We start from the raw sequence: 24,622 nt of genomic DNA on the forward strand, positions 1-24,622 counted from the left end.
AAAGTTCTAGAACAGGCGAAACTAAGCTGTGGTAACAGAAACCAGTTAAGTGGCTGCCTAGGGGTAGGGGATGAAAGTGAGGGATTGACTGCAAAGGGGCAGGAGAGAACTTTCTACAGTGATAGAAATGTTCTCTATCTTGACCGGGGTGTTAGCTGGTTACATGGGTCTATGCATTTGTATACTGAACCACACACGGTGCACTTTTTTTGTTAAAAAGTAAACCTTAATAAAGTTGATAAACATTAAAGGTATACATACTTCACATCTTAAAAGTTATTATTATAGCGTATATATTTGAGAATTTTCCCAGTAGTGTTAGTGGGTTTATCTGAGTCCGTCTACACTGTTTTGGCCAGTTTTATCTGGAGCTAAGTTTCAAGAGAGCTGGCCAGGATTAATGGAAGTTTTTTTGTTTTTTTTTTAATGGAAGTTTTTGGTCACTTAAGAATGCAAGTGACTAGCCTACAAAGAGAAAGACTATTTTAAAATAAGTTTCTATTTGTCTGGCACTGATGCTTTTAATCTAGTTAAATAACATTTATCTTTAGGTTTAGAGATCCAAGTACACATTTAGAGCCATGAAAATCACATGGCTTTTCTCAATTATACTCAGACGAATTTCCCAAGGAATTCTTATTTTAGCTCCCCACTGCCCTTCTGCTGCCCTGGACGTGTGTCTTGCCAAATGCCCTTGCCTAACCTGTCTGAGAATCACTACTATAGAGAGCTTCACTAACTGATAGAAGTAGGTCAGATTAGTAAGTCATAAATATTATTGAGAACCACATTGTTTGAACCACTATAATATAAAAAATACAGGGTTTATTTATTATACTTTCTAAATGGACAATAATGTGTAATTGCTTTAGAAAGAGAGACACCCTTCTAACAGAGTAATTTTGATGCTTTGGTAACCAATTTCCCTTAGCTAGGCCCCAAGATTCATAAAATCAGCAGTCTTGAAGTTTGAGGGAGGCAATGGTCATTCACCATCATCTATCAGATTTCCTTCATTCTGATGATGATGCAACTTAGTCTCAGAGAGCTAAGCAACTTGTCAATGGCCATGCAATAGCTAGGAGTATATCTAGAAAGAGAATTCAGATTTCCTCACTTTCAATTAAGAACTATTTTTCATTCCACCAGTATTATCTATTATCCCTAAGAGGAGTGTTTCTCAATCTTTTATCATTATTGTCCTCCCAAAGGTAAAAGTTAAAAGTAGATTTAACAAGATAAAGTAATTACTAAGGAATGAAAGGTTGTTGGGTAGGGTTGACCTTTGTGGGGCCAAAACCCACTGTAATATTTAACTATTTTTGCTCCCCAAGGACAAATTTGTATCCTGTTGGGGCGATATTATTACCATTGAGAATGCATGCTTCAGACTGAATTGCCCTCATCTAGTATATTTCAATAAACATTTGTTGAATGAATCAGCTAATGAATAGTGATCAAAAGTTCTAATGATATTGCAAATAAATTTCCTTCATCAGAATCATAAAATACCTAGGAAGTCTGATGTAGAGACAAAGCATCAGCTAGAAATAAAAAAAAAACCCACTGAGTACCAATTTATAGCTCTGCTACTGACTAGTTGGGTGATCTTAGACAAGTTTCTTCTTTTTTTTTTTTCCTGGTGAAGAAGATTGGCCCTGAGCTAACATCTGTTGCCCATCTTGTTTTCGCTTGAGGAAGATTGTTGCTGAGCTAACATCTGTGCCAATCTTCCACTATTTTGTATGTGGGACGCCACCACAGCATGGTTTAACGAGCAGTGTGTAGGTCCATGCCCAGGATCCAAACCTACGAATCCTGGGCCACCGAAACAGAGCATGCAAACTTAACCACTATACCACCAGGCTGGCTCCTTAGACAAATTTCTTATCCTAGGGGAATGTGCTTTTAAGCAGCACCTGAGAATGTCTCTCCTAGGGTTCCTCTTAATAGCATGAAAACTGCTGACCTAAATAATACCAAAGTCCTCTTCTAGCTCCAACATTCTGTGAGTCTGTGTTTTTTGGTCTGTTTGAATTCCCAAAGATCTGAAAGGTTAAATAACAACTACAAGCAGAATCATGCCAACTGCTGATTTTGTGTGTGTTGTTAACCACCGACATGTATGACCCTGAATTAAACTCAACAATTTGTAACTTTTTCCTCTTCCCTAAATACTTTGCAAGGAGCTCTGCTAACAAGGTACAAAACTATGTTCTAGTAACTTTTATTTTGCTAGACTACTCAGTTGAAGTGGTTTTACAGAGATGTGAAATACTCTAAGTCAAACTAAGGCACAGCTTTTGATGGGGAACAGGAGAGACTATGGATAATTAGGGCCTGGATAACCTGAAACTATCCCCACCTGTTGGTAAATGAAACAGCTGCTATAAGAGGCAAGGTTTCATTCAGTATTAATATGATTATGCTGATTGTATATTCATTAAAGAACTGAAGAAGATTAAACGCTGTTTAAAGATTACCTAGAATCTATTTTTTTATTGAGTTCATAATAGTTTACATCAATGTGAGATTTCACTTGTACATTATTTCTTGACTGTCACCACATGAGTGCTCCCCTTCACCCACTGTGTCCACCTCCCACCCCCCTTCCCCTGGTAACCACTGAACTGTTCTCTTTGTCCATGTGTTTGTTTATATTCCACATATGAGTAAAATCATCTGGTGTTTGTCTTTCTCAGTCTGGCTTAAGGATTACCTAGAATCTATTTTTAATAATTAGAAGCATTATCTCCTATTGCTTCGTTGGACTGTAAAGTGATCAGAGCTCCTGAGGTAAGTGCTCTTAGCATGATCACACTGTGACTCTAAGCCTTCAATATGAAAAAAATTTCAGAGTCCCAGAAATTTGTGTAATACCTATATTCTAGAAGAATTTTAATAAGTCATACAAATAAGATGTTACACAAATAACTGGACCCTGAAAAATATCAAAGCAAGCAAGCAGGCTGAGGTTATTAATTCAGGATTCAAAGGCAGTCCTATCCTTTGTCAGTCCGTGGATGTTGGGCTTCAGGAAGTCTATGAGCCCTCTGGAATCAAATGGAAAACTGTATTTGCCTATACAAACTTTTTGTAGAAGGTCAACAGATTTTGGGACCTAGTGAAAAGTTAACTACTCAGAGCTTTGGCAACTGTCTTTCAAAATGTTTAATTATTTTAAGACAGATGTTTAAATTCAGAGAGCTGCAGCTTTTTGAAGCATCATTCACATTAAAAGCTGTTTCTTTAAACAGAATAGACTCCGGTGTGTGCAGTTTTTTGTAGATCACTATCTACTTGGCTACCTGGAGGGATGCCATGGGAATCTTCACAGTTTGTGGCTCAGGATACTTACATTTTCTGTCTCTTAAGATCATATCTGGTAAATCAGGACCTCTGCTAACTCTGATCAAGAGATCATAAGGACTGGAAAGAACTTAAGTAGAACTCTACTTTTAGGAAGGCTTCTCCTTAAGCGATTTCAAACATTTAAATGAGTATCTGAGGAAATGCAAAAAGACAACTACAAACAGAAAGCTCATTACCTGTCAGTATCACCGTATACAACTCTAGCACCCCACTTCTTGGTATCATTCACCAGTTTAATAGCTTGTTCCAAGGTCTCTCTGGCTTTGTGAACAATACTATCCCCAACCTGTTGGTACAAACACATTGGAAATAATTTCTTAACATAGCTTAGTATAAGTCAGTAGACTTTAATATATATATTACTAAATATTTCTCAAAACAAGGAGAAAAGAACATAAAGAAGAAAATAGTCACCAGTGTCATCATTCTTTCCACAAGTACTCAAGAAGAAAATGAGGTGGATGAAGAATTTAAAAGAAGGAACCAATCAATCTACAGACTTGCCTGTGAGTCTATCAGTAAGTACAATGGACTGCACTTTATACAAGGTACACAGCTACATTTGATTCCGAAAGAAGAAGCCTTGTTTATTCACGGACTTTCTTATATGCCTTTATAACCAATTCAGCAGGAAATTACTCTGTGTTTGTGCATGTGCGTGTATCTTTTAAAATTATTCTGCTGGAGTGTGATGATAATTTCTTTCAGTATCATTAAAAAGTTAATGCTGGGGCCGGCCCCGTGGCAGAGTGGTTAAGTTCCCATGCTCCGCTTTGGCGGCCCACGGTTTCGCCGGTTTGGATTCTAGGCAGGGACATGGCACCGCTCATCAGGCCATGCTGAGGCGACATCCCACATGCCACAACTAGAAGGACCCACAACGAAGAATATACAACTGTGTATTGAGGGGCTTTGTGAAGAAAAAGGAAAAATAAAATCTTTAAAAAAAAAAGAAAAGTTAACGCTGAACTTAAATCCCAGTGACTGTTTATCCATAATTTTTAGATAACACTAAATCTAAGGAGAAATGTATAATTATATAATGGAAAATATATTACAAATGTTCAGGTTAAATCAAGGAGGTAGATATATGTCTAACAAGCGTTCTTTCATTGGTGATTGGTGAGTTTTAACAATGATCATGGTATAAGCTAAAACAAAGACTGGTACATCTTGACAAGTATGAGAAACAAGCTAATTATATTTCATAATTAAGTAAATTAAGGAGACTAGTATAGCATTGCTGCTTCATTTATTAAACTCATTAAAGCTAAGAGTAGGGGAAAGTTGCCCTTCTGTATAAATGGAGCATTCCTTTTAAAATAAAAATCATGTACTTTTTCATTTCTGTTAAGAAGGAAACAACAGTTTCAGTGCTCCATCTTCTTTTACTGTAAAATTTGAATTACTTGAACTAAATGTAGGATGAAATAGTATTGAAAAGCCTGTTTAAAGTTGCTTTACAAAGGAAATATTAAGTGTATGAACAAAGTAATAAAAAACTGGTAGCAGAAACAATTTGGGTTTTAAATTAAGATCATGAATTCTGTTGAGACCTTTAGTGCATTAGAAAACTTTGAGAATGTGAACTATAACCTAATACATTTTAAAAATCATGCTAATTGAAATTCAACATTGAATAAAATGCTCAATTTGTCATCTGTTGCCACTTTCAAACAAGATAAACTTTAAAATATGTGACAGCACATAGCTGGATGGGTGAGCCATCTAGTGTCAGAGTCTAATATGCTTTTGAGATATACACATACAAATAAATACATACACACACTGATCATAAATGTCTGCCTCCTGCTGCCTACTCTGACCCATTGAAGTTACACCTGGAAGTGTAAGTCAGAACTCCTGCCCCTGAAGACCATGCACTGTAAAGGATTCAGTGGCATGTGGGGGAGGGAGGGGAGACAGAAGGGGGGGGCAACTGAATTAAAACTGTTTCTGCTACTTTGTGCCATGGTTTCTAATTTGAAAAACATCACTTCATTATGTGGCTAAGATACTGGATTTAAAAAAAGGAAAATTGGTTTCACAATTTAGACAATGGCTGGGATCCTGAAATGTCACATTAAGAAAAGTAAGAAAAATATTTAAAGTAAAAATCCTCTGAAAGGAAATAGAGAGTGGGTGAAGATGCGGAGAAAAGGGAATCCTTGTGTACTGTTGGTGGGAATGTAAATTGGTGTAGTCACTATGGAAAACAGTATGGAGGTTCCTCAAAAAATTAAACAATAGAACAACCATATGATCCAGCTAGCCCATTACTGGGTATTTATTCAAAAGAAATGAAAATTCTAACTGGAAAAGATATATGCACCCCCATGTTCACTGCAGCATAATTTACAAGAGCTGAGACATGGAAGCAACCTAAGTGTTCACTGATGGATGAATGGGTAAAGAAAATGTGGTGTGTGTGAATATATATATATACATACATACATACATACGATGGAATATTATTCAGCCATAAAAAGATGGACATCTGGCCATTTGTGACAACATGGATGGACTTTGAGGTAATTATGCTAAGTGAAATAAGTCAGTCAGAGAACGATCAATACCATATGATCTCGCTTATATGTGGAATCTAAAAATAATAAACACCCAAAACACTGAACTCATAGATACAGAGAACAGACTGGTGGTTGCCAGAGGCAGGGGGTGGAGGGTAGGTAAAATAGGTGAAGGTGGTCAAAAGGTACAAACTTCCAGTTACAAAATAAACAGGTCTTGAGGATGTAATGTAAAACGTGGTAACTACAGTCAATAATATTGTATTCTATCTTTGAAAGTTGCTAAGATAGTAGGTGTTAAAAGTTCTGATCACAAGAAAGTAAAATTTGTAATTATATGTGGTGATGGATGTTAACTAAATTTGCTGTGGTAATCATTTCACAATATATATAAATACTGACTCATTATCCTGTATACCTGAAACAAACATAATGTTATATGTCAATTATCTCTCAAAAAAATAAATAAAAAGGAAGAGACAATGAATAGCCAGTTGAAAAAAATTGTCAAATATATATGTATACTGAATATGAGTAGTAAATCATTTAGGAGAAAAATGTGAAGACATCAATTTTTTCTTTTGCTGGGAAAGATTCACCCTGAGCTAACATCTGTTGCTAATCTTCCTCTTTTTTTTTTTCTCCCCAAGCCCCAGTACACAGTTGTATATTCTAGCTGTAAGTCCTTCTAGTTCTTCTATGTCAGCCGCTGCCACACATGGCTACTGACAGACAAGTGGTGTGGATCTGTGCAGGGGAACTGAACCCGTGCTGCTGAAGCAGAGCATGCCAAACTTTAACCATTAGGCCATCAGGGCTGGCTCTAAAAATTTTAATTTATGAAGTAAACAAGTCAGTGATGATGTCGAACTGAGACAGAGAGATTAACCTACAACTATTAGCTACATCATTTATTCACCATCTTCTTTTTATAGGAATTCTTACTTACAAAGTCTTGTCTTTCTCTATGAAAGTCCAAATCTAGCACGTTTTGTGATCTTGGTGGTACTGTCAAATATTTTTGATTGTGTGTTCACTGAAGGAAAGCAGGTGGCAGCAGTCAGTAATCCACTTGCGATTTTAAAAATGTGACTAACAGCTTCCATTTTGACTCCACTGGCCCTAACTTTTCACTTGTTCATTAGAGGGCCTTTCTGTTAACAGCTTTTTCCCACTCATGATTTCACATGTAAGTTAACACACATTGTATTGTTGGCATATAAAGAAGGGCCAAACATAAGCTTGCAATCATTAACCTCAGAATAACTGAAAAGTCCAGGGTCAAGGAGGCAGACGTTGCTTGGCAGGCAGACTTCAACATGCAGGTAGCAGCATTCTTCCTGGCAGAACTCTATACCCAAATTTCCACTGCCAGATCAAAACTTCCAAATTCCAGTTATTCTCAGGTTAGAATATTTACATATTTTAAAAAGAAGAGTTAATTCCTGCATTGTTTTGTTACCAAAATACATTAACAAACAAATTTTAAACTGAGAGGGAGGGAAAAATTAGGGAATTGTGGACAGGGCCCAAGATAAGATTTGATATCCTGATTCTACATTAGTAATATACTGATTTCCACTTTTTCTATTAGATTACTTATATTAGTGTTTTTCAAATGTGAGTAATAATATGAATCCCTAGGATTGACAGAGTATTTTTTACATTACCTAAAAATAATACAAACATAAAAAGAGATATACACTTCTTATGCTTATAGCCTTTACAGAACTACAAAACCAGAAAACTTTATCCAGTACAAACAACACATGACCAAAAAATTCAAGTTAATGATATTATTTTTTCATTATAGATAGAATTTTGCTGTTCTCAATGTTAATATGCCACTAACTGCTTTGCACAGGTTCTTTTTTTTCCAGTAGACTTTATTTTTTAGAACAGTTTTAGGTTCACAGCAAAGCTGAGCAGAAGGTAGATATTTCCCATATAACCCCTGCCCCACACATGCATAGCTCCCCCATTACCAACATCTCCCACCAGATGGGACATTTGTTACAAGTGATGAACCTACAGTGAGACATCATTATCACCCTGAGTCTACAGTTTATATCAGTGTTTTATTCTTGGTGTTGTACATTTTATGGGTTAGGATAAATGTATAATGATATGTATCCACCATTATAGTATCATACAGAGTAGTTTCTTTCTTTAAAGATTGGCACCTGGGCTAACAAGTGTTGCCAATCTTTTTTTTTTTTTTTCTGCTTTATCTCTCCAACCCCCCCGCCACCCCCCAGTACACAGTTGTATATCTTAGTTGCAGGTCCTTCTAGTTGTGGAATGTGGGACGCCACCTCAGTGTGGCCTGACGAGCGGTGCCATGTCCGTGCCCAGGATATGAACCCTGGGCCGCCGCAGCAGAGCACGAGAACTTAACCACTCGGCTACGGAGCCGGCCCCCAGAGTAGTTTCAATGTCCTAAAAATCCTCTGTGCCCTGCCTATTTATCTCTTCCCCTACCCTTTAGCCTGTGGCAATGACTGATCCTTTTACCATTTCCAGTTTTGACTTTTCTAGAATGTCATATAGTTGGAATCATACAGAATGTAGCCTTTTCAGACTGGCTTCTTTCACTTAGTCATATGTGTCTAAGCTGCTTCCACATCTTTCATGACTTGATAGTTCATTTCTTTTTAGTGTTCAATACTAGTCCATTGTCTGCATGTATCAGTTTACTTATCCACTCACCTACTTGAAAGACATCTTGGTTCCTTCCAAATTTTGGCAATTATGAATAAAGCTGCTATAGGCATCTGTGTGCAGGTTTTGTGTGGACATAAGTTTTCAACTCCCTTGGGTAAATACCAAGGAGCTCGACTGCTTGTTCAAATAGTAAAAGTATGTTTAATTTTGTAAGAAACCACCAAACTGTCTTCCAAAGTGGCTGTTTCATTTTGCATTCCCACCAGCAACTAATGAGAGTTCCTATTGTTGCATATTCTTGCCAACATTTGGTGGTGTTAGTGGTTCAGGATTTTGGCCATTCTAATAGGTGTGTAACGGTATCTTGTTGTTTTAATTTGCACTTCCCTGATGACATATGATATAGAGCATCTTTTCATATCGTTATTTGTCATCTATAAATCTTCTTTGGTGAGGTTTCTGTCAGTCTTTGGCCCATTTTTTTTTCTTTTTAAAGATTTTATGTTTTTTTCCTTTTTCTCCCCTAAGCCCCCGGTACATAGTTGTATATTCTTAGTTGTGGGTCCTTCTAGTTGTGGCATGTGGGATGCCGCCTCAGTGTGGCTCGATGAGCAGTGCCATGTCCGCGCCCAGGATCTCAACCGTCAAAACCCTGGGCCACTGAAGCGGAGCACGCAAACTTAACCACTTGGCAACAGGGCCAGCCCCTTATTGTTGAGTTTTAAGAGTTCTTTGTATATTTTGAATATCAGTTCTTTACCAAATACGTCTTTTGCAAATATTTTTCCCAAGTCTATGGCTTGTCTTTTCATTCCTTTGACAGCGTCAGAGCAAAAAATTTTAATTTTAATGAAGTCCAGCTTACCAATTCTTTCTTTCATGGATCATTCCTTTGGTGTTACATCTAAAAAGCCATCACCAAATCCAAGGTTATCTAGATTGTATTCCTATGTTACCCTCTAGAGTTTTATAGTCTTCTGTTTTATACTTAGGTCTATGATTCAATTTGAGTTAGTTTTTTGTGAAGGGTGTAAGGTCTGTGCCTAGATTCATTTTTTTGCATGTGGATAGTCAATTGTTTCACCACCATTTGTTGAAAAGACTATCTTTGCTCCATCGTATTGCCTTTGCTCCTCTGTTAAAGATCAGTTGACTATATTTATGTAGGTCTATTTCTGGAATCTCTATTTTGTTTCATTGATCTATTTGTCTATTCTTTTGCCAATACTACACTGCCTTGATTACTGTGGCTTTACAGTAAATCTCAAAGCCAGGTACTGTTGGTCCTTTGATTTTATTCTTCTCCTTGAACACGGGCATATTTCGTTTTATTGTACTTAACTTTACTGTACTTTGCAGATATTGCGTTTTTTACAAGATCCTCCAACCAGCAAAAAGATTGCAACTCAGTGAAGACTCAGATTATGGTTAGCATTTTTTAGCAATAAAGTATTTTAATTTTATTTATTTATTTATTTTTGGGGAAGATTGGCCCTGAGCTAACATCTGTGCCCATCTTCCTGTATTTTACATGTGGGATGCTTGCCACAGGATGGCTTGATAAGCCATGCTAGGTCCACACCTGGGATCTGAACCCAAGAACCCTGGGCCACTGAAGCAGAGCATGTGAACTCAACTGCTATGACACTGGGCTGGCCCAGCAATAAAGTATTTTTAAATTAAGGTATATACATTGTTTTTTTTTATACATAATGCTCTTGCACAGTTAAGAGACTACATTATATTACAAACATAACTTCTGTAAGCACTGAGAAACCAAAATATTTGCATGACTCACTTTATTGCAATATTCGTTTTATTGTGGTGGTCTGGAACTGAACCCGAAATATCTCCGAGGTATGCCTGTATTGTGTTTGCTATTCTGGATCTTTTTACCTTTTCATGTCAACTTTTAGAATCAGTTTGTCAATATCCACAAAATAATTTGCTGGGATTTTGACTGGGATTGCATTGAATCTTTAGATCAATTTGCGATGAAATGACATCTTGACAACAGTAAATCTTCTTATCCATGAACATGGAGTATCTTTCCATTTATTTCTTTGTTAATTTCTTTCATCAGTTTTGAGTTCTCCTCATATAGATCTTGCATATATATGAAAGTATTTCATTTTGCGGAGTGCTAATGTAAATGGTATTGTGTTTTTTATTTCAAATTCCACTTGGTCATTGCTGGTATACAAGAAAGTGATTGACTTTTGTGTATTAACCTTATATCCTGAAACCCTGCTATAATCTCTCTCTCTTTTTTTTTTTTGGTGAGGAAGACTGGCCCCGAGCTAACATCTGTTGCCAATCTTCTTTTTGCTTGCGGAAGACTGTCACTGAGCTAACACCTATGCCAATCTTCCTCTGTATTGTAGTGGGACACCATCTCATCATGGCTTGATGAGTGGTGTGTAGGTCCATGCCTAGGCTCTGAATCCGTGAACCCTGGGCCACTGAAGTGGAGTGTGTGAACTTAACCACTATGCCACCAGGCCAGCCCCATATAATCTCTTATTAGCTCTAGGAGTTCTTTCCTGGTCAATTCTTTCGGATTTTCTATAGAGGATTATGTCATCTGTGAACAAAGACAGTTTCATCTCTTGCTTCCCAATCTGTATACCTTGTTTCCTTTACTTGTCGTACTGTATTAGCTAGGACTCTCAGCACAATGTTGAAAAGCAGTGGTGAGAGAAGGAACACCCTTGCCTTTTTGCTGATTTTGGTGGGAAAGCTTCAAGTTTCTCATGGTTAAGTATGATGTTAACTGTATGGGGTTTTTGGTAGATATTCTTTAACAAGCTAAGGAAGTTCCCCTCTATTCCTAGTTTATTGAGAGTTTTTGTCATGAATGGGTATTGGATTCTGTCAAATGCTTTTTCTGCATCTATTGATATGATGTGACTTTTCTTAGTTAGCCTATATGTGATGTGATAGATCTCATTAATTGATTTTCAAATGTTGAACTAGCCTTGCATACCTGGGATAAATTCCACTTGGCTGAGGTGTATAATTGTTTTTAAACACTATTGGATTTGATTTGCTAATATTTGTTGAGGAATTTTTGCATCTGTGTACATGAGAGTTATTGGTCTGTAGTTTTCTTGTAATGTTTTTGTCTGGTTTTGGTATTAGGGTAATGCTGGCCTCATGGAAGTTAGAAAGTATTTCCTCTGCTTGTATCTTCTGAAAGAAATCATAAAGAACTGGTATAATTTCTTCCATAAATGTTTGGCAGAATTCACCAGTGAACCCATCTGGGTCTGGAGTGCTTTGTTTGGGAAGATTATTAATTATTGATTCAATTTCTCTAATAGATATAGATCTATTTAGATTGCCTAATTCTTCTTGTGTGAGTTTTGGTAGTTTGTCTTTCAAGAGATTGGTCTATTTCACCTAGGTTATCAAATTTATGTGCATAGTATTATTATCCTTTTAATATCCATGGGAACTGAAGTGATGTCCCCTCTTTAATTTCTGATATTACCAATTTGTGTCCTCTCTTTTTCCTTAGGCTGGTTAGACGCTTATCAACTTTATTGATCTATTCAAAGAACTAGCTTTTGGGTTCTTTGGTTCTCTGATTTTCTCAATTGATTTCTTGTTTTCCATTTCACTGATTTCTGTTGCAATTTTTATTCTTTTCTTCTGCTTACTTACTTTAGATTTAATTTGTTCTTCTTTTTTTAGTTTCCTAAAGTAGAAGCTTAGATGATTGATTTTAGAAATTTCTTTTTTCTAATATATGCATTCAATACTATAAAGTGCCTTCTAAGCACAGCTTTTGCTGATCCCCACAAATTGTGATAAGTTGTGCTTTCATTTTCATTTAGTTCAAAATATTTTTTCTCGAGATTTCTTCCTTGACCCACGTATTATTTAGAAATGTGTTGTTTCAATCTCCAAGAACTTTGGGATTTTCCAGCTCTATTTCTGTGAATGACTTCTAGTTTAATTCTATAGTGATCTGAGAGCAGACACTGTATGATTTATATTCTCTTAAATTTGTTAAGGTGTGTTTTATGGCCCAGAACATGGTCTATCTTGGTGCAGGTTCCATGTGAGCTTAAGAAAAATGAGTAATCTGCCATTGTTGGATGAAGCAGTCTATACACACCCATCATATTCAGTTAGTTGACTGATTGTGTTGTTGAGTTCAACTATGTCCTTACTGATTTTCTTTATTGTCTTCTATTTGTTACTTTTGTTTTTTGTTCCTACTTTTTTCTACACTTTTTCTGCCTTTTGTGGTTTTGACTATTTCACATGATTCCATTTTCTCTTTCTTGCATGTCAGTTATATTTCTTTTTTCACTTTTTATAATGGCTGCCCTAGATTGTGCATTATATATCTATTTTCAATATACCAGTTTCAGATACCACTACACCACTTCACACACAGTGTATTTTACAATAATGAAATAATCTTCATTCCTCCCTCCCATCCCTTGTATTATTTCTGTCACTCATTTTACTTACATATAAATAAACATAATCACTTTGTTGCTATTATTATTTTGAACTGTTATCTGTTAGATCAATTAAGCAAAATAAAAGTGTTCATATTTTACCTTCACTTATTCCTACTCTGATGCTCTTCCATTCTGCATGTAGATCTGAGTTTCTGACCTATATCATTTTCCTTATCTCCAAAGAACTTCTTTTAGCATTTCTTGCAAGGCAGGTTTACTGCCAATAAATTTTCTCAATTTTTGTCTGAGAAAGTCTTCATTTCTCCTTCACTTCTGAATGACAATTTTGCAGGGCACAGAATTCTAGGTTGGAGAGTTTTTTCTCTCAACACTATTTTACTCTGTTCTCTTCTTGCTTGCACTGTTTCTGAGAAAAAGCTGAATGTAATTCTTATCCTTGCTTCTCTGTAGGTAATGAGTTATTTTCCTCTGGCTTCTTTCAGGATTTTTAATTGATTATTGATTTTCTGTAGTATAAAAATGACATCCCTAGGTTTAGTTTTTTTGGCATTTAAACTGCTTGGTGTTCCTGAACTTACTGGATCTGTGGTTTGGTGTCTGACATTAATTTGGGGAAATTTTCAGTCATTACTGTTGCAAATATTTCTTCTGCTCCTCTCTTTCTCTCTTCTCCTGAAATTCCTATTACACATAGGTTACATCCTTCTGCAGTTGCCCCACATATTTAGGATATTTTTTTTTTTCCCCTTTCCTTTTCAGTTTTGGCAGTTTCTATTGAGACTTCCTCAAGCTCAGAGATTCTTTTCTCAGCCATGTCCAGTTTGCTAATAAGCTCATTAAAAGTATTCTTCACTTCTGTTACACTCTTTCTGATCTCTAGCATTTCTTTTTGGTTCTTTCTTAGAATTTCCATCTCTCTGCTTACATGGCCCATCTGTTCTTCATGCTGTCTACTTTATCCATGAGAGCTCTTACCAACCTCATCAGTTGTTTTAAATTCACATTCTGACTATTCTAACATCCCTGGCCATTTATGAGTCTGGTTCTGATGCTTGCTCTGTGTCTTCAAGCTATGTGTTTTAGCTTTTAGCATGTCTTGTTAATTTTTTTTGATAGTTGGACATGAGGTGTTGGGTAAAAGGAATTGCTATAAGTAGGTCTTTAGTTATGTGGTGATAATTTGTGGAGGGAGAGGAAGTGTTCTATAGTCCTGTTGCAGGACTCAGTCTTTCAGGGAACCTGTATCTCTGGACTGTGGACTTCACATGGCTTCTCAGCCCTCCTCCTCCGCCCTGCTTTGGTGGGACAGGGAGGCTAGAGTGGGCTGGAGTAATTTCCCTTCTTCCACGTGGAAGGCTAGAGCAGCTGGAGTCAGTAATTCCCCTTCTCCCAGGTCAGTTAGGCTCCAGTTAAATAGTTTCTCCTGAGGGCAGACCTTGTTAAGAATAGAATGCTGCGGTGTATTTCAAAATAGCTTCTTTTCCTTCCCTGTGCCAGAAGCACAAGAGAATTTCTCGCTGATATTGACTGTGACAACCTGGTTAAGCCCCTAGAGGTAAAATCCACAGAAGTGTGGGGGCCCCAGTGACTGGGTACCCTGGAGATTTATCTCTCAGATGTGTCTACCTCGGCACTGGTTCCTACAGAGGTTTGTGGTCTTGGGTTTCTGCTCTGGTAAGCTGTGATTCTCTGTATTCACCTCTCAGTCTCTTTAATTTTGGGGGCAGTGGTTTGCCCTGTGATCTCCCTTCTCTGACAGATCTAAGAAGAGTTGATGATTTTTCAGTTTGTTTAGGTTTCTACTTGTAAGGATGGAATGGCAACTGTGAGCTTCTTACATGCTGGACCTGAAACTGGAAGTTCCTTGCACAGCTTTTCGGAGTTTACTTTGCCTACTGTGAGCTGTGTGGGAACTTGATTCTTCCCCTGCTTCTCCATTACTGAACTACTACAAATATGGGATACCACAATGTTCTGGCCTTCAATTGGCATGAAAAGATCATCAAAAAAACAAAACAAGTCTACTCTGTTCTTTTCTCAATCACTAGTAAATTATTATATTACTCTGTCACACTATATTGTATTCATGTCAAATTAACACCCTAATTTGGTAAATAACAAGAAATTCATCTCATACTATGAAGTGTTTCAATTGCAACTACCACTGCAAAAGAAAGGTTTTGTTTTATATCTACTGATACACTAGTAAATATGGAATTATTTTTGTTCATTCTGATATTTAGAGAAGCCAACCTAACTATCATCAGATCTCTATCAACATATTAAAAGGAATTCTTTAGTACCAAGATTGCTGTAAACACTGCTATAAAGGTGGCACTGAAATCTCATTCTGATAGTTGGTTACAATATGGTCATCTAGATTATGCAGAAACATGCGTATGCTAATTTCTAAAATTATCATTGAAAATAAAGACACAAAGAGTTCTTATAGCAAAAACCCACAAATCCCTAAGAATATATATGTATATAAGCCCTGGTTTGAGAAAAATTGTCCCTATGTCATGGAAATGAAACTCTTTAGTGTAGCTCCAAAACAAAGCAAAATGCTTTAATGAACAAGTATTCATTTAATGCTGTTTTAGTCTCTTTTGAAAAAACCACAGATTCACATCACTTACCTCAATGCATGGCATTCTCCCAGAGAAATTAGCAGCTGTATAGCCGAGTGTGCAATTTGCTATAAGCTTAAGTCCTAGCTGACGTGCATCGAGCATTCGTGAAAGGGCTCTGTCTTGCTTATAAGCCTTCATCGACTGCTTCACCATGAATCTGGTTTTCAAAATTTCTTCAAGCATTCTTGGTAGCACACCCTTTCTTACTGAAGGCTATCATAAAAGAAAAAAGAATGTTCAAAATCCCTTAAACATTATAGATTTAGATAATTAAGAAGGAAGCACAAAGTATAATTATGGCCAACTGTTATGAATTGAAACATACTAATAATACAGTGGCCACAGGACCAGTGGCCATCAATACAAAATCATTGCATTTTCCTTTTTTTGAAGAGGACTTTTTGCCTAAAAGGTTCCTGTAATGTTTATAAATCTAATGTAGTACTACTATGGGAGTTCAGAGACCTCCAGGGAGGAGGATGTCAACTAGCACATTGAGAGACCATACAACAAACAAGTTCAGAGGGAAATTTGTTCAAAACTTTGATCCAAACCCCCACTCTTTCAGAAAGACACATGGGATTTGTATCACTCATAACAAACCTCAGTTTTTAAAGATCTCATCCTAATGACCCCACACAGTAATCTGCATGGAACTCCATTTATCTACCTTGGAAGAATGATGAGCTGGGTTGACTCTGCTGACATTCAAACCTGCAGTTCCAGGGACTCTAGGTATTTCAAATCTGATGCTTAGACCACTAAGCCATCCCCTCCGGCCTATATTTATTAGCAATCTGGAAGAGGGGATGAATAGTGAGGTGATAAAATTTGTTGATGCCAAAAAAAAAATCATTTGTATTAATCAAGACTAGGGAGAATTTATGAGAACTCCAATAGGAATGAAAACCACAAAACAGTATTAACTTTGAAGATGATTCACAGACACGTGCAAGGTAATGCATGTTGGACTGACCAAGTAAAATGCCAGGTAAAGGATAATCACACTCCTGAATATTAAAAATCTTATTTTCATTAAGCTTTATACATTGGGTCAAAATGTAGATGCAAAGTATTAAAATGCTGTTAAAGGCAGATAATATAATCAGCTGCTAGGTATGTGACAATGAAAACATATTCTAACCTCTAATTCATTCTGTGTACCTTTTGAAGCAGCCATAATATTTAAGACATAATACACATCACTATGTTAAGATGTAATATTTTCCAAAAATGAATATATCATGAACTTTCTGGCAAAAATTTCCTCATATCTAAATGGCTAATTTTAGGGTACTTTTTATTTATTTATTTTTTTGCTGAGAAAGATTTGCCCTGAACCAACCTCTGTTGCCAATCGTCCTCTTTTTGTATGTGAGTTGCCACCACAGCATGGCCACTGAGAGATGAATGGTGTAGGTCAGCATCTGGGAACAGAACCCAGGCCACTAGAGTGGAGCATGCCGAACTTAACCATGAGGCCACTGGGGTTGGCCCTAGGATACTTTTTCAACACAGCATCCTCTTACTAGTAGAGAAGGAGGCTACTTTTGCTAAGTACACCAGAATGAATTTGAGAGCTAGTGGGGTCCATGCTGCCATCAACCACCATATAGTCACATGATTCTAGTACAGACTCACTACTAAGGAAACAGAAAAGAGAGAAATGAAGTTGGCATATGAGAGGCAACATAATCTTCTCCTAGATCTCTACTATTTGTCTTTAATTTACTCATTTATAAGGCTTTCCTCAGTCTCTTTTAAGGGGAGATAAGAGAGAGAGAGAGAAAAAAAAAAACCCTGTTATTAGTTTGACTACCTTCTTAAAAACACAATTCATAATTATATTAGAGTATCACTATTTCTAAGATAGTTTTAATTTAATTTAAAATAACGTAGAAGAACAATTAGTAGAGTCTACACATTCAGGTAATTTAAATCTTTATAAGTTAACATCGTTGTGATCATCAAATAGCTATTTAAGTCTGCCAGATTCTAATAGAGGCAGAAGGTACATACGTCCATTTATTTCCCTAAAATATTGCATTAAAAACTAAAATCTAACAAAAGATTTTAAACCTAAATTCATGCAAAACAATATGACTTTTTTTTTAAACGATTTCTGAGAGGATTCCTATATCCTTGACTTTTTGAGATAAGATATTCAAGCAAACTTGTTTTTGTTGTTGTTATTGTATTATATGCCAACAACAACTAAACCACTAGCTCTCCAAAGGTTAAGCCACAGTTAATACCTTTCATTTACAAGAGAGTATTACCTTGACAAAAGCTATTCCATTGGGGGACACTGTGATATCATGCCTAATTTGGTAAAGTAAATCTGGAGGTACTCTTAGAGAGGTACAGCCAAATTTGAACTCATCATACCTGTTAAGAAAGAAAATATTAAGCAAATACTGTCTCAAATCATAGAATACAGATTCTAGGCAATTTTAGGATTCCATTAGAAATTCATTTTCAAACATCTAAACATGAATTCACATACTTAGTAATATGTTTGTCTAATTACCAAAATGAAGTTCTCCAAATATTCACAATTAACAGATACATTTCTTAAATGGCACTAACCTAAAATTTATGGGTAAAATCTATTCCGAAATACCAAATTTCAACTTCACATATGATCACCTTACACTAAGTTCCTTAAAAAAAAACTTAAATAAAAAGACTGTAAATAACTTGTCCAAATTTCTGTTCTTAATAAAAAGATGAGACTATCAAAACAATTTCCACGAATGCTTTCTATGAAGGAGTGAGCACACACTAGACTAAAACTGTAACACTTGGTTTTAAACATACAAAAATCATTACAAAGGAAGACTATATTTTCTTACGAGAAAAATATCTACTCCTTTGAGTATTTAAAAGGTTATTCTCATTCAGTTTATAAAATTCAGTTGACATGAAGAAATAAAACCTAACATTTAACAATTTAACTTTTTAAAAAAGTCATAGGCTATTTCTGAGAAAAGTCAAGAGGAGGTGATATCTGGAGTTATAAGATCATAATCCTCAAACTGTGCCACTGAAAGGTGATTTACATAAACAAACTAAATATAACTCTCATTTAAAAAGAGACCATAGATGCACACGGAGAGTGAAACAGATAAGTTGCAAGGCTGATCTGTTCAGTCTTCTTCGTATGAGTCATCCATCCATGACACTGAATTAGTCATATGGTGATCCATGTCAATTAGTAAGGTAACCACAAAGAACAAATTAGCTGTGCCACAGCCCATTCATCTTGCTCATAAGGATCAGCTCAAGTGCAAAGCAACACTCAAAGAAAGTCTGATTTTAGTAAGAAGTACAAAGCACAACAACATAATTGTAAATATGAAAAAAACTTACTTGCCCAAGTTCTCCACATGGCCAAGGCAGGTGGAAAAACAGTAGTTGTATGCAATCACAATAGAAGGATACAGTGACTGGAAATCCAAAACAAGAACAGAGTTGCTATAGAAGCGAGATTCAGGCTCCATAATTAGGGGAATACACTGTGGGGCTCTCATCTGGGATCTTTGTTGTACACTAGGTGTCACAGGAATATAGTTCATTGGTTTAGCAATACGCAACATCATTGATTCCACACGGTACTGCAGGCAGAGAGGTGGAGGCAGGAAGAGAAGAAACAGTTTAAATATAAATATACTGGTCTTTTGAATATGTGAATTGGTGGATGTTTTGCTCTTCAGAATAAAGATGCATGACTTTCTTACAATAGTTACATAATATTGGTTATTTAGTCAGCTTTCAGGTGCCTGAAGGGGACATTTGTAAATCCTTTTCCTATTCCTGTAACTTTTACAAAAATTGTAAAATATGTCAAATAACTTACACAAGTCAATTTTGAAAAGATAGACACAATTAGATTTCTTCTTATATTTAAATACAGCTATATCATAACAGATGCAGGAGAGACAGATGTATAGTTCGACAATTTCATTTAAAAAGGTGGCTAAGGGGCCGGCTCCGTGGCTGAGTGGTTAAGTTTGCGCGCTCCGCTGCGGCGGCCCAGGGTTCAGATCCTGGGCACGGACATGGCACCGCTCGTCAGGCCACGTTGAGGCGGCGTTCCACAGCCCACAACTAAGACGTGCAACAAGATATACAACTGTGTACAGGTGGGGTTTGGGGAGATAAAGCAGAAAAAAAAAAAAAAGATTGGCAACAGTTGTTCACCCAGGTGCCAATCTTGGGGAAAAAAAAGGAAGACAGGCAACAGTTGTTAGCCCAGGTGCCAATCTTAAAAAAAAAAAAAAAAAAAGGCGACCAATAGTCTTTGAGAAATTTATGTGGGAAAATCAGAGAATGAAAGTCAGGAGACTTGAGATAGATAAATGATGTTATTCCAATTTTCCAAGAAGAAAACTCAAGGATTCCAGAACTGAAAGGTAGTCAGCTTAATACTAGTCCCTTGAAAAACTGAAACAATTACTGATTGTTTATAATAACCACTATTAAGAAGACGGTCTAGAGCATTAGGGAAAAGAAGCACTCACAGGAAGGATGGGCTCACTGAAACGTTCTCATGCGCTTTTAAGGTATCTTTACCTTTTATCATAAGCCAGCTCAAATAGTTTTTAAAACTTGTGGGGGTCTAGATAAATAAAATAAATAGCTTATACGTGAGAAACTTAAATAAACAGGTAATGTTAAAGTAGGTAAGCTCTATTTTTTCTATAGTTATTGAATTGGTAGGTTGGGGGAATGCCACAGACATAAAGTAATTAAAATAATTAAAATAAAAGATTTTATGAGGTTAAGGAACCTGAGTGATTTAATGTACTATCTCTGATGCCTAGCATAGTGTTTATTTAACATACCAAAGGTATGCAAATAACTATTTGTTGAATGAATGCATGAAATAATTTTCAGTGAGACAATTGACAAAATCTTTCATTATATCCTTGGAAAATTAGTTAGAAAGATATGAATTAAATGTCCTCCAAGGTCCCATTTTTCATTAATGTTTTAAAAAAGTGATACAGCTCACTCATATTAATTCCCAAATCCTTCTCTCTTTTTATTCTTTAGAGTTGGAACAACTCAAAATTAGGAATGTAAAACAAAAGAAAGGCCGATTTTCTTCGCTGCTTACTCGGTTCTAAGGAGCATCCCTAATCACACTGACAATATTCAGGAATATAATATCTTCCTCAAGGGCACAGTCATGTTTTCCTTAATACCAAGAAAAACTTAGCAGTGGCCAGAAAGTTGGTAAGGAGAAAAAATAAAAAGTGGAGCTGTTAAGTGAAATTAAAGCTTTTCCAGAAAATAACATGACAAGATTTGATTAACCAGTTTTATCTTAGTTGGTATCAGATAGAAAGTTAAGAAAATAAAATGACCTTAAGCATTTCAAAAGTAAGTATATCAGTCACATAGAACTTTCAAGTGTGTAAGAAAATGGATTTCCTACCTGTGAGCCCCTTGTCAATACATGTAAAAACTGAATGCCAAAAAGTCTAGCCATTTCACTGGTTTTCCCAATCACGTCCAGCTGTTCTAACATTTGGAGATTTCCACGGACACGGCTAATGTAATGATCAACCATTTTCCATCTGTTAAAAGAGAATCCATGCCATGAATATTAGGGAAAAATTTGGACACTTGAAACTATTACTGCTTCATTCTTCCAGAACCTACATGTTAAAATCGAGGTTATTTAAGGAGGGAGTCAAGGTAGGAGCCCCTAGCAAAGTATGTTAAGGAGCTAAACATCAGAAAATTTTGGATGTTTCAAGGGCATGAAACCTAGTAAAACTACACAAAATTTAAAAGAGTACTTGTGATAAGGTGGTAAGACTAATTATTTTCAATATTTTTCTTGATGTTACTCTATTTTTATTATAAAAATTAACATTCTCTCTTAGATACCATTGCTGATGATGCAATAATAATACAATTATAATTTATCATTTCTATAGGTTTTTAAAGAACTTGAAGACTTTGGGTTACCATTGAAAATACCAGTCTAAAATAAAAGCATGAACAATCTCCTCATGGAAAGAAACAGGGTAATTTGGTGAATATTTAGAAAAATCCCAAAATAATTTTAATGAGACCATACATGGGCTAAATATACATCAAATCAGTATTTTCTGGGAAACTATAAATATTCTGCTCTTTGATTTAAGCCTTGTAAAAGATTAACCTCTTTACTCTACCATTTTTGTTAAGAAAACATGCAAACAACAAAAATCTTCACCAAAGCCATGAAAGGAAATTTTGATTTAATATGATTATGTTATTAAAATGTAAAAATGATCCTAAGGTATACTATAAAGAATAAAATTTATTCATTTAAAGAATATTAACATTTAAATATATTGTAATCTTTAATTATATGGCTTTTAGAAGAATATAGTCACATAACTGTTCAATAAAAAAAGTTTAAAAACCTATTCCTATGATATATGACTAATCCATATAGAAAAACTAGAAAATGAACATAAAAAGAAGAAAAAAATCTTTTACCGTATAATTAAAAAGACAGATAATGAGTGTTAAGCAAAGATGCAGAGAAATTATAACCCTCATACACTGCTGGTGGGATTATAAAATAGTGCAGCTGTGTTGGGAAACAGTCTGGTGATTCCCCAAATTATTATCATCTTATTTATTTATCTTTTTGAGGAAGATTAGCCCTGAGCTAACATCTGCTGCCAATCCTCCTCTTTTGGCTGAGGAAGACTGGCCCTGTGCTCACATCCGTGCCCACTTTCCTCTACTTTATATGTGGAACACTTACTACAGCACAGCTTGCGAAGCGGTGCCATGTCCACACCCGGGATCTGAACCCGCGAACCCGGGGTTACTGAAGCAGAACATGGGCACTTGACCACTGCACCACTGGCCCGGCCCCTCCTCAAATTATTAAACACAGAGTTACCATATAATCCACCAATTCCACTCCTAGGCATATATCCAAGAGGAATGAAAACATGTCTACATAAAAACTTGTACACGAATGTTCTTAACAGCATTATTTGTAATAGCCAAAAAATGGAAATAACCTAAGTGTCTATCAAGTGATAAAATAAAAATAAATGAATAAATAAAATGTGGCACACCCACACAATGGAATATTATTTGGTGATAAAAGGAAATGAGGTACTGACATATACTGTAACATGAATGAATCTGGACAGCATATGCTAAAACAAGCTAGTCACAAAAGGCTAATATTATGTAATTCTACTTATATGAAATGTCCAGAATAGACCAATTTATGGAGACCGACAGTAGATTAGTTGGGGGGAGGGTGGGAAGGGAGGATTGGAGAGTGACGGCTAAGAGATGCAGGATTTCTTTTTGGGGTAATAAAAATACTCAAAAATGTATTGTGCTAATGGTTGCACAACTCTGAATATACTAAAAACCATACAACTTATACACTTAAATGGGTTAATTATATGGTATGTGAACTATATGTGAATAAAACTGTTAAAAAGAATTAGGCAAACATAAAAAACCATCCTAAACTTATTATCAATATTCAATTTTTTAATAAAATAGACAAATGGAACTACTGTTCTTGCATTTTTAACTTAATATATTGCTACTATTTCTGCTTATTTTTTATAGCTATTGAGTATACTATTGTACAATTATCACAACTTAATTAATGGATCTATTATTATCTTTTATTACTCTGAGCAACACTGTGATGAACATCTTTATAGCTAAGTCCATGTACAGATGCTTAAATATTTAAGATAAATTCCTAGATTTGGTTAATGGGTCTGCTATGATTTAGTTTTTAATACATAATGACATGCTGCTTTCTAGAAGGTTTTAGTAATTTACATTCATACTAGTGATGATAAAGTGCTTGCTTCCTTGCAGCTTTGTCAACACTGGGGAGTATAATTTTTTAAGTTATAACTAGTTTGATAGGCAAAAAATTGTATCACATTTTAATATGTATTTGTCTTAGATTATTAATGTAATCCTTCAATAATACAGATTTGCCAAATGTAAATCTGAGATAACGCATTATGTGTGGCTTTGGCCAGTCCTTTTAAACAAAATCAAATGCATTTAATGGCTCATCCTTTCTGCAGATTATGTGAATGGTCAATGACCTGTCTGGAGTTTGCTGATTCCTTCTTCTGCTTGATCGAGTCTACTGTTGAATTCCTCTAGTGAATTTTTCAGTTCAATTATTGTGTTCTTCAGCTTCACGATTTCTGTTTAGTACTTTTTCATATTTTCTATTTCTTTGTTGAAATTCTCACTTTTTCCATGCTTTGTTCTCTTGGCCTTGATGAGCATCTTTATGACAGTTATTTTGAATTCTCTGTCAGGTAAATCATATGACTGTTCAATTAGGGTTGGTTTCTGGAGATTTACCTATTCCTTTGTTTGGCACATCTTTGCCTGATTCTTTATTGTCCTTGACTCTGTGTTGGTGTCCCACATTATATAAAGCAGGCATTTCTCACAGTCTTCATGGACTGGCCTTGTACAGGAGAAGACTTCCACCAAACAGCTCAGCCAGAGATTCTGGAGACCTCTACCAACTCTTTCCCTCCCTAGGGAGAAGCAGGCAGCTGTGGTTTTTGTTCACTCACTCTGCTGTGTAGCAAGAAGAGTTACAGTGTCTGCTAGTTCAACCCACTGTCCTCATTCTCCAGCAGCTAGACTGTGCCAGACCTGTTGGAGCTCCAAGACCAGAAACACAAATCCCAGTTTTTTGGGTAGCCTTGGAGAAGTTGGGGCACTAAATGCATGGATCAACTCTTTCTCTCCTCAGGGATAAGCTGAGAACTGGAATTTTTCATCCACTTGCTCTGTGCTGAGCAGGGGGGGAAGATCTGTGGTGTCTACCAGCCCATGCTGCCATTTCCATTCGGCTCTGCCAGCTGGACTGTACTGGATCTGTCAGAGCCCCTTCAGAAAAGCTGGGGTGCCAGGCATGCAAACCAATCCCTTCCTTCCCCTGGGCTGAGCTAGGGGC

General features: G+C 36.1%; 1 protein-coding gene across 4 annotated transcripts in view; it reads right to left on the reverse strand.

Annotated features, from left to right (window-relative positions):
* The window catches only part of REV3L (REV3 like, DNA directed polymerase zeta catalytic subunit), a 178,603-nt gene that overhangs the window by 19,157 nt on the left and 134,824 nt on the right, over positions 1-24,622 (reverse strand). For all 4 annotated transcript variants that reach the window (XM_070559290.1, XM_070559288.1, XM_070559287.1 and 1 more), the window contains 5 exons: positions 21,080-21,221; positions 19,009-19,253; positions 17,916-18,024; positions 15,643-15,849; positions 3,549-3,658 (listed from right to left, as the gene is read on the reverse strand). In XM_070559290.1, coding sequence (XP_070415391.1) covers positions 3,549-3,658; positions 15,643-15,849; positions 17,916-18,024; positions 19,009-19,253; positions 21,080-21,221 — 813 coding nt within the window. The remainder of the gene's footprint in view (positions 1-3,548; positions 3,659-15,642; positions 15,850-17,915; positions 18,025-19,008; positions 19,254-21,079; positions 21,222-24,622) is intronic.

The sequence above is a fragment of the Equus przewalskii genome, chromosome 9 (assembly GCF_037783145.1).
Source record: "Equus przewalskii isolate Varuska chromosome 9, EquPr2, whole genome shotgun sequence".
Classification (NCBI taxonomy): domain Eukaryota; kingdom Metazoa; phylum Chordata; class Mammalia; order Perissodactyla; family Equidae; genus Equus; species Equus przewalskii.